This window comes from Phalacrocorax aristotelis, chromosome 8, assembly GCF_949628215.1.
Source record: "Phalacrocorax aristotelis chromosome 8, bGulAri2.1, whole genome shotgun sequence".
NCBI lineage: Eukaryota > Metazoa > Chordata > Aves > Suliformes > Phalacrocoracidae > Phalacrocorax > Phalacrocorax aristotelis.
The window spans coordinates 41,407,142-41,418,458 of record NC_134283.1 but is presented as its reverse complement, the minus strand read 5'-3'; the positions used below and the strand labels follow the sequence as shown (position 1 = coordinate 41,418,458).

The 11,317-nt window shown below is 46.7% G+C and overlaps 1 protein-coding gene across 4 annotated transcripts in view; it reads right to left on the bottom strand.

Moving 5' to 3' along the window:
* Nucleotides 1-645: 645 nt before the first annotated feature.
* The window catches only part of KLHL3 (kelch like family member 3), a 63,386-nt gene continuing 52,714 nt past the window's right edge, over nt 646-11,317 (bottom strand). For all 4 annotated transcript variants that reach the window (XM_075102861.1, XM_075102864.1, XM_075102862.1 and 1 more), the window contains 6 exons: nt 10,522-10,719; nt 9,603-9,704; nt 6,775-6,903; nt 3,189-3,329; nt 2,835-2,978; nt 646-2,577 (listed from right to left, as the gene is read on the bottom strand). In XM_075102861.1, the coding sequence (XP_074958962.1) occupies nt 2,549-2,577; nt 2,835-2,978; nt 3,189-3,329; nt 6,775-6,903; nt 9,603-9,704; nt 10,522-10,719 (743 nt within the window). In that variant the 3' untranslated portion in view covers nt 646-2,548. The remainder of the gene's footprint in view (nt 2,578-2,834; nt 2,979-3,188; nt 3,330-6,774; nt 6,904-9,602; nt 9,705-10,521; nt 10,720-11,317) is intronic.

Sequence of the window (11,317 nt, the reverse complement as noted above, 5' to 3'; positions counted from 1 at the left end):
TTTCAGGCTAATTCACCTTTTACAACGTCTGACAAACAGCAAAAATTTCAAACTTGCATCTTTCTAGCACTAATTACTAGTTTTTATCTCTAGCCCACATAAATTCCTAGTCTCTGGCTAATATTTGCCTTCACTCCAGCAACGCTACGAGTGAGAGGAGGTCAGCCGGTAACCGCTTCCAGCTATTGAGCTGCAGCTGGACTACACAGCAGTTATTTAGCTTTACGTTCCCTGTGTCTGTACCAGCCTAGCGAGGGCCATGTGTGCCCAAATGCCCACCCTTGTCCAGTCATCTCACCCTGACAAGAGATGCTAACTCTGACCAGAACGCTTCGCCTGTCCCATTTTATCCTTTATTCCCACAGGCTGCATGGAAGGGAAACACCTTTTGGTGTTTGCTTTTGGGGCAGTGAATTTGAGTCAGTCCAAACCAAGGCATCATCTTGCTTATATCACTGTAAAGACACATCTCAGGACTCTGATCTGAAGGCAGCCGCAGTCAGGGATATGCTCCTACCAGCCTCAATAACTTTTACAGCAAGCAACACCTCGTGAAAGAGCAGCATGTCATATGGTATTTTGGCACGTTTCACTGCAGATTGTAGAACTCAAAGCAAAAGGTTTATGGGGTATTGTAGGTAAGACTAATTTTTTTATTATTATTATTATTTTCAAGACCTCTGAGCTGACATACAATGGAAGGACAGACATCAAGAATAATACTGCCATTTCTTTGGACAGTTTGCTTTTGTTTGTAAAAACAAGAGCATCCAGAGAGGAGTGGGTGCTACCTAATGTTCCCCGGGAAGGTGAGCCCCCTCTGTGGGAGGTAACACAGCAAAGGTAGGTGCTGCTTCCCCCACAGTGAACAGGCACCCATCTTACAAGGACCATGTCAACTCCAGCACTAAAAATCTACTTATTTACACAAGTAACCCACTCCTCTACAAAAGCTGCACAAGGTGATATGGCCTTAGAGCCCTCTGAAATAAATTTAAGTATTTTTCTTTTCTACTGTAGGAGGTTACATGGAGTCTTCTGGATAGGAGATCCATGGAGAAAGAAACCAGCAGAACAGCAGCGGTACGTGCTGGAGCTCAACAGTAACATGGGCAGATTCTGTCCCACAGGCCAGCTGCCCACTACAAAAAGCCTCAGCTGATCTGCAGAGGGAAAAACAAAAAAAACAAAACAAAACAAAAACCAATCAAACAACAAAAAAAAGGAGAGAAAATGTATTTTTCTTCATTAGTTCCCCTTAGGTGGGGACCTGTTGGGAGTCCAGCCCCGTATGCAGAAGCATTCCAGAGCTCACAAGGAGACACAAAAAGGTATTTTAAAGTCAAACATCATCTTAAACAGAAAGCTTTAGGAATCTGGGATGTAAGCAAGGCAGCTACATTCCAGCTGGATCTAGATTTGTCTGCTTGGAGTAATCTTATGAATTCTTCGTACTAATAAAGGAACGCCTTCAGTACGGGCAAGATTAAAATAGCAATTAAGCGACAGTGATTATTAGTTAATCTCTGCACGCAGGAAGCATTAAAACACTGCAGGTAGCATTAAAACACTGCAGGTATTTTACCTTGCTCATTAATAACAGCATGGGTGACAGAGGGTCCTTGCTGTATGTAATGTCTCTACATTAATGGCACCATAAGGTATTTCTTAACATCTGAATGCTCTATTATGAAATGGCATTGAGATGCTGGACAGGGCTAGAACTGGGGGTTTCAGCACAGCTGAAATGCACAGGTTGGGAATACTTTCTAGCCAAGCAACGTTTGTTTCACAGGAGCAATAAACCCCATCGGAGCAGCACATGTTTTGTGGGGTTGGCAAAGTTTTGCATGGTTCAGGTGCTGAGACTGCAGCCCCAGGGAAGGCACTGCCCAGCAGGTCCCATCACGTACAGCAAACAGCATTCATGGCAAGTAGAAAAAACACATGGTATTTATTTCCACCGTACGACAAGCATTTCAGGGATACATACAGCAGTCCAGTGGCATAGACAAATGTATGACTGAGACAGCGTCACACTCAAGCCAGAGCACCCTGTTCCAGTCTTTTTCTGCTGTTTTCTCAGTTGGTACTCAGACGTTTCCACTGCCAGTAGTAAAGTCCACCCTCTAGGCACAGTGAGTAAACAGTTCAACTGATTATGCGCACGGAGCATCAGTAGTGAAGAAATCCAGAAGTGTTTGATTTTACTCACATGCCCAAACGTAGCAGTTTTGTTTCACAAAAGAAATTCAGTGCCTGCAGTTCAAGCACAGTGTTTATCTCAAGACGCTAGCCATTGAGAAGAACGGTTGATTGCACCACAGATAACAAGCAACACCTCGTGTCTAGCATGGAACATGTCCCCAGAGGGATTTTCGCTTCGCTACACAATCCACCGCAGAGCAGATGATGTTTGTAACGTATCACTTGTCATGCTAAGACATTAACAGCAATGAGATGGGTCAAGTCAGAGGTCAGTCATCTTTGCAACACCACCTAGCTGGATCCACTTCACTTCTGCTCCTCCTGTCGGCTTGATCATGTGTCACAACGGTTTGTGAATCACAGCCACACCTGTTGTAAGAACGGACAGACACACACAGTTATCATAGGAGCAACTCCTGGCTTGTGGTGTGGCTAAAATCATCCTGCAAAGCCAAAGACCAGCAACAGGCTAGCAGAGAGAGACGTATCTAATATTTCTATGAAACATTCCTCTACTAAAAGCCACATAAAACATACAAAAATATAAGAGTAAAGCTTCGGGAGGCACAGCCCTCAAGTTTATGAATGACCCCAAGCTGCTGCCAGCTCTCCCACTGACTAATTACCTGCATAACTTCTCCCCGTGCTCATGCTGGTTGGCAATAACGTCCACTTGTCCGTGATGGGGTTGTAGTATTCCACCGAGGCCAAATTACAGGAACCATCATCTCCTCCCACCACATAAAGGAGACCATTCACCGCACACACACCTCAAAGCAGAGCACAGATAGTTAGACACGGGCTAATTCATCTCCCACAACACGTCGCTTGCCACGCTCTAATTCATTCCCAAGCACACACCTCATGTTCCATTTTTATCACTTTCTTACAATACTGATCACATCACTAGCACATTAGTCGCATTAAAAACCACAGAGACAACTGCAACCAAACATCACAGAAAGGTTTATTGTGGTTACCTGCATTTCTTCTACACATATTCATGTCTGCTACTTGCTTCCAGGTGTTTGTTCCTGGATCATAGACTTCCACACTCTTCCTTACTAAGGGACCATCGTGCCCCCCGGTAGCGTACAGCAGCCCACTGAGAACACCAACACCTGCCAAACAGAGCCCAGCGTCACCCAAATGTACAGGGGAAAGGGTTGCATGTCCCTGGGTCTATTACTGGGTATTGCCTTGACCTCTCCAAGGCATTTCCAAAACATGGGCCACGTGTGCCTCAAGATCACCTGGGACAGGGTCAACTCTCCACCCAACCACCACGTGGCACTAGAGCAGACCTGCGCAGAAACAGCTGGCAGATGTCCTGTCTTTCGGGGCTGTGCCCCTTCTCAGGTAGATCTTAGTCTGACTGAGATCAATAGTCTAGTCCTATGACATTCATCTGCCTTTATTCAATCTCTCTGGACTGACTTGTTCTCTTTTCCCTTTACCTCTCTGACCACTGCATCCCACCCAACCTTGTCCCTATCTGCCTGATCTTTTCTGCCATGGGGCCCTTTGCTTTTACCTTGACTCCCACTTCCAGAAGCTTTATTTTTGCTTTTCCTGCTGCCTTTGTGCCACATGGTTTCATCCCTTGGACATCCTTCCTCTTCTCAACAACTTACTGGCTCCAGTTCTAGAGGCTGCCACTGGGTTCCTCTCCCCCAACTCCTGCCCCCAAACATGGCAGCAGCACTTGGCACAGATAACCTGCCTCCAAGGCCACCTTCCCAGCCACTTTCGCAGGCCCCTGGCTCAGTCTCTAGGAATGTCAGGGATCTGAAGGATGCTTCTGCCTAATATTAATTAAAATGTTCACCAATCCATGAGAGTTAAAACTTCCAGCAACATATCTTCATTAATAGGTTCAAAGACCTCTATTAAAATTAACAAGGTGGGATATTAGTGAAACAGAAACATAGATCTGAATTGCACCATTTCAACCACAGGCATTAACCAGCAGGACGGCCCCCGTGCCCTGAAGAGGGACTCGTGCTGACGATTGAGGGAAAGGCACCGAGCTGCAAAGGCGTGCTCAGGGAGAAGGGCCCTGCCAGTGTAAAACCAACAGGTTTTCAAGTTGGCTCCTGTGCAAGTATCTTTCCTGTTTGCCTCATACAGCACAGGGAAAGGAGAGCACAGGAGCAGCGCTGCGATGGTGAGCTGGAGAGCAGGCACTGTCCGGGCCTGGCAGCTCCCATGCCGCAGCAACATCTCCTGGTGGTGTGTCACATCCCAAAAATACAATGTGTCACATTGCTCTGAGTCTTCCCATGGTCAGCAGGAGCATGGATCACAGCAGCTGCCATGTTCCACCTGCGAGACAGCAACACAAGGCAGGGAAGGAAACCATCTGGGCATTATTGTTCCTCCCTCACCCCAAAACAGGCCAGCACCTAACTGAGACTGACTGACGAACTGAACTCCAGCAGGCACACCACTCTCTGGGGGACAGGAATGCTGCCACAGGTCTATCACCATCACCTCTCTCTTCTTCCAGTTTTCTTAACTTGCTACTGCTGGGTTTGGCTTTGACCAGCCATCTCTTGCTGCACCAAGGGGTGTTGAAATCCCAACGTGACATTGGGATTCACGGTTCACCTGGAAAACACTGGTAACTAATCTCTAACTGCCATAAATCTCCACCTTACTTGGTGAAATTCTCGGTCTAGTTGAGGTATTCCACCATGCACCATCTAAGAGCAGAACACGTCCCAGAGTATGTCCTGGTGCCTCCCAGTTGACTGGGGAGGGGGAACTCATTAACTGGTGAGGAAAGCCTACCACATCTGAGCCCAGCAGCCTGGGTTTGCAGTGCCTTTGCATGTGACTATAATCAGCTGTTAGCAAAAATTTTACACTTTTAAGAAATCATTTCAACAGCAAAGTAATTTAAGCAAGTAGGAGAGTAAAAAAGTTGGAAACCCTCTACGGCTTCTCCACCTAAAACTGCGTCCCTGTGCAGCGAGGCAGGGCGCACACAGGTGGGACGCCCCTGCCAGGAGGGGAAATCCCAGCAAACCCAGCACTGCCAGTGCCCGCACATCCACACAGCCCCACTGCCTGGATCAGGGTCACCCCGGGGACTTGGGGACACCCGTCCTCACCTCCGCTAGATGTCAGCATCGGGACGGCAATGCCGGCAGCTCTGAGCACGGCTTCATTTATGGAGCTGTACGATAGATCGCGCTGCAGCACCACTTGCGACAAGTGGCACTGGGCAGTCCCCTCCCCAGTGCATGCTGGAGGGGCATCTGAGTGACAACCAGAGCTTGAGGAGCTCAGCTTTCAGGTTGGGAACAGAAAATTGCAAGATTACTTGGCAGGCAAGCAAGAACATTCCTAATACTGGACTTGCCGTGTGGAGATGTACTTGCAAAGCAGAACTCAGAGCAGAGTGTTTCAACAAAGAAAATTCACTAAAATCCATCTCACTACAGGCACAAACTGTTTTGCCATGTTTCAACATGCTGTCAACAACATGAAATACTCATTCTGTTCTCCTATAAGGTTGCATTGAGCTCGGTTTAAGCATCAAGCTACTACAAACCACTTCAACTGAATTCAAACCAACAGCGTGTAACCGTATTTGCCTCACCTGGAGTTACGGAAAAGGTACTAAAGTGAGGAAAGAAAGGCAGTGTCTAGAGAGCAGTCTCCCTGTCGCTCAGCTCAGAAGGAAATCCCCACCACAGCTTAACCTGCAGGGTCACTTCAGCCCACACGCCTCCGGGCTCAGCTACCTCTGGGCAACTGCCACTTGGGCTGTTGTAAAACAAGAACTGCACAATTTGACATCAGGGAGGACCCACTGACCATGCTGAGCAATAGGACCAATATTGTCACATTCCCTGTCATCTGAAGAAGATTTAAAATACAATGGGTAAGAGTTTTTATCTCTTTCAGAGAAGAACAGCCACAGACAAGACAAGTGCCTACCTGGCCTAATGTCATGTACTAAGTAAGAAATCATCAAGACTAGAATATAATCCTTTTTTACATGTCCTTTCCTCCAATCCTCCAGATCACCAACTCTTGCCAGAAAAAGGTACACTAAAAACTAGCTTAGCAGGGGCAACCTGAGATGAATTTTGTTACCTTGACTTGGTCTGCACATCACCCAGGGCAGGTGTGCTTTGTACTGCAAAGCACCCACTGGATGCTTGCAGAGAAGATCCAAAAGGAAAATCCATCTGACAACCCCCAAATGATAGGAGAGGAGAGGAGATGACGCAGTTTGGCTTTCCAGTCCCCAGCTGAGCCTGCAGCTGCTGATTTGGAAAGATAATGCTTTGCTTACAAGTGAGATGCATCTGTTAGCGAGGCTACTTAGAAACACTGAACATTATTTCATTATTCCAGAAATTAATTTTTATTTGGTAGATCTTAACAAAGTCAGGAGAGCTGCTGAGAGCTTCCAAGCAATTATGCTTTTTCCCGTCATGGGAAGGAGGGGGAAATAACTGGTTGCAATGCCAAAACACGCTTCTTCCTTTCCATGAGCAGAGGAGAACCCAGCAGTCATCCACGCTTAAGAACACATCTCAGAGCCAGTACCTGCACCACTGCGTCGAGTGCTCATGTCGGCTACGTAGGTCCATTCGTTCGTGGCTGGGTTATACTGCTCGACGGTACTAAGGCACTGACGGGACGCTCCATCATAACCCCCCACAGCATAGAGCTTACCTGTAAGAGACAGACGTTGGCATCGGCATTACGGCTATGACTGATTTACATTGCCATCACACCTGACAGCCCCAGGTGAGGACAGATCCCAGCTGAGGGAGGCCCTGGGAGATGTGCCTAAACCTGCTGGGATGTCTGGGGAAAATCCTACCAAAAGGATCTGAAGTAAACTCACAGACAGGCGGGATTGTTTTTAAAGCCGTTAAAGCTGTCAACTAAGACAAGGAAATACACGACACAGCAGCTTAATTAGAGGCCAAAAGCCCAGAGGGTTTTCCAAATGACTTGTTGGCCCAGGAAAATAGATGACATCAAAGCACATTCCGCTGATCAAGTGTTTCCTCCTGTTCAGGTGCCACAAGTATGCTGTCAGAGGTTGATACCGTACATTAATTATAATAACACATGAGCAATAAATATGTAATCGCCTCTTGTGTTTATATAATACCTGCATGGAAACTTAGACCTGATTTTGAAGAACCTGGGCCAAATCGAAACTAACCAATGCTGCTAGCACAGCTGAGGCCAGCCTGCTCACTCATGCCAAGTGGTCACAACACAGAAGATACCACAGGAGACCCTCACAGCATGGTGTATCGGGCCCTTTCTACCTCAATGAAAGCTGGACAGCATACACCTTAGAGAGACTGAAGAAACACAGTCAGACAGCACAGTGCTACACCATACGTGAAACAAGGCCAATGACCCACCATGTCCTCTGTTCGGAGACCTGCCTGATAATCTCTCTTTATCTCACTGTAACATCTATCAGCTTATTCTGCATTTAGGCAGTAAACTCTCCAGGCAGAGGGGGTTTCTTTGTGTTTCTTTACTAGACCACATAGCACAAAGGTGTTCTGGTTCTAGACCAGGCCTCCTAGACACTGCAACCACCATCAATAAAGTTCAACAAATATGTAAGAAAAATCTTAACGCAAAATTTTGTACAAAACCCATGGATAAGACCAATTTTCAGTCCATAACAGCAGAGCCTAGCCACAAATGAGCTCTGCAATTCTTCATCATGAGACTCCCACCAACAGTTATCACCTACACTCTTTTCCATCCTCCTGTTCCCTTGATGTTTGCGAGGCTCAAAGAATAGGCCAGCTCTTTTCTTTCTCATGGTCCAGCCTCTGCCCCCTGTTCTCCCTCAGCTCTACTCATACCTTCCTTGGGCTGTGATCATTATGAGATGTTTGCGAGGATCAGATTTATGATTGTGCTCCTTCTTCTCTTATTTGTGCTGTTGTTTCAATCTGCCTGGTGTTAGTCAGTGAATCAAGGCAGGAGGGCCAGACAGAGCAAGACAGGATAAAGTTCCCTGGCTGGCATAAATTATTAGATATTTTCAGTACCCACAGACATCAGATCGATCTTCATCATGTTCAGATGAACACTGTGGATTAACTGCAGGCTGCAGCTTGTTCCCTACACCAATATGATGAGCTCTCTTCCCCATCACATGCCCTTATTTTTTATTTTTTTTAATCATGGACTACAACATGTGCAACACTTATTTGCACTTTCAAACAAAGCAAAGGAGAAGGATTTCATATGTCTCTGGTAGAAAACCTGCACATAGAAATCCATCTTGGATATGTACTTAACAATTGTTCCACATTCAAATGACTGACTCACTTTAGCAAATCCCACTGACTACCAGCAGCCCAGCACTTCACAAGCATGGGCCAATTTTGAAGTGGATGCTCCTTAAATATACAAATTTAGCACAACCACTGCTATTTATTCTGACTTTATCTCCCTCCCTCTTCTCACATAAACACATTTCATGTACATAAACACATTTCATGTATTTCCCATGCACACATGTCAAACCAAGCCACTTCAAAGTGCAGTTTATAACAGGGCTTGTGCCAGCCGCTGCTCCGCACTGCACTAATTGGAAACTGCTATGCCATGCCAGGGACAAGGTCAAATAAAACCTTTCACTTGCTTCAGAACTGATTTGGCTAAAGGAAGGAAAGGTTCCTACTTAAACTGCTCCTTCTCCTGGATCCAAACCAAGCTGCTCAGTTCCAGCCCACCCGAGTTCGGTGCTGACACATAGGTGCCAACAGCCGCCGCGATCCCTCCAAGCGCCCTCTCCACCCACCCCGCCTGCCTCGCTCCCGAGCTGCTGCAGCACCAGCGTTTGCTCTTGTCAGTCCTTGCTCATTTACGAACCACAGCACATCGTGCCGTGCGTGCCGGCAAGCCCAATGTCAATAAAAGGAGGTTTTAGCATTCCTGCCAAACCACCAGCTTGGGGCTGTGGGATGAACTATGCTCCTGCTTCTCTCGCCGAGTAGATTTTCTGTGATGAGTACTCCATCCACGTAATGTCTGCTGATGGCAACAGCATACACTGCACAATACCACTTGCTTTCACCAGCAAGAAGCAGCCCAGGAAGAATAAGGATTCAAAGAAACCTGGACACACCTAATGGCATTCACAGGAGGCATTGGCTGCTCTGATAGGGGTCTGAGGTTCCTGGAAAGCTACACATGATTTTTCACTAAGGTAAAGAGGAGAATGGACAAAGCTGCAGCGATTATGTCATATAAAATAAATATTTAACAACTAAAGACAGGGTAGAGAACAGTTCCTGCAGTTCCCTCCTATTGCACTTAAACATTCAGGCTTCTGTTTGACACAGTAACGTTCGCTCAATGGGAATGGCTGCCGATTTTCTTACCCTCGACAACTCCAACTCCAACACTGCTTCTTCTTGTGTTCATGGGAGCCACAAAAAACCATTCATTGGTTTTATAGCTATAGGCCTCAACTGATGCCAGACCTAGTTAAAAAGGGGATACACAGGTTTTCTAATTAAAAAAAAAGAGAAGAAAAAAAGATTGGTGTTGCACTTTCATCTGCCTTCCACCTCCTCCCAAGCCCGTAATTCCCCCCACACTCCTGCAACCCAATTTTCTTGTCCTTTGCCTTTCAGACTGGGGGAGGCACATCAATGCTACTTCTTCAGCAGCTGGAAGAATTGTTACACTATGGCCCCTGCACTGGGAATGCCGCCCCTCCGACGTGCTGGGGACACCAAGGTGAAGCAGTGTCCAGATTCCAAGCCCAAAAAATCCCACGTCCCTTCAAGCATTACAAAATGTCTATGCAAAGGTTTAAAATTCCCCCAGATCCTGTTGCATGGTACTCATCGCCAGCTGGAAGAATGAGTTTAGGGTTTAACCAAGCGGCAAAGCTCCACAGCAGAGGCGTGAATCTAAACTCGCAGTTATGCCAAGATAAATCCCAGACACGTGAACCCCATAAGATGACTTGCTGGCATTTTATTCATGTTGCTATGAAAAATTTAACTAAAACAAGGAAAAAACCCTTTTCAGTCCAGAATAAGCCTATTCATATAGAGAACGAGACTGAAAGAACTAAAGGAAAAAACAAGGGTGAGACACCTCTGCAGTTACTGCTGGGTCAGAACGTGCATGAGGTTAGTTACAACACACAGAAAAGCCAATCTCTGGCTCTCTCTACAACATCATAAAGGAAGGGTGCAGGGACCTCACTAAAGCTCTGTTGTCTACACAGGGGTCTCTGAAAATATTTTTTCGGGTCAGGCACTGCCTGATTTTTGCTCAGTCACCTACCAGTGCTGCCATCAAAGCCGCCCACTGCATACAGGAGATCATTGAGCACAGCTGCGCCTAAAGTGCTTCGCCTTTCCTGCATGCTGGCTATGGACGTCCACTGGTCCTTCACACCATCGTACACATCCACCGTCCGTACCCTCAAAGATCCGTTAAAGCCCCCGACAGCATAAACATTGCCAGCCATAAATACCACACCTGATAAAAGAGAAGCGAGATTTTAGGGAGGTTTTGCAAACAGCTTGGGAAGCAAGTGTCATCAGGCGTCTGTCGAGGTGTGTAAGACATCAGGGAAAAGCAGAATGTGGGCAAGTCTTTGGCATCTTCTGCAGGTTAAGAGCATTGGAGCGAAGCATAAAACATACGTGTCATATGGAAGGTGAAATGCACATAAATACACGGCAACATAAGGCACAGATGGATTTCACACCTGAATGAGTAATTTTCTGAGCCAGAGAGAACACCAAATGGTGATCCACATTCACAACCTTCTCAGATGTCTTCAGACTCCCAACTTACAGATCTGCTCTCCATCACACACTCCTCAGCACAGAGAGGGACTGACTCAGCTCCTTTGATTTTTCACTAGGAAACCAGCAAGTAAAACTGGCTCCCTGTGGGCTGCCAGGCCAGCAAGATGGGAGGAGGGGAAATACTAATGGAGGAGCAGCCGGGAGAGAAAGGTGATGAAGGAGAGACAGTGGCTATGGAGGACAGACAGGCAAGCGTAGCCCCTCTGGAGGGCAGGGCATCCACCTAAACGAGAAGGATACACGTGCACGGAAAGACGAGGAAG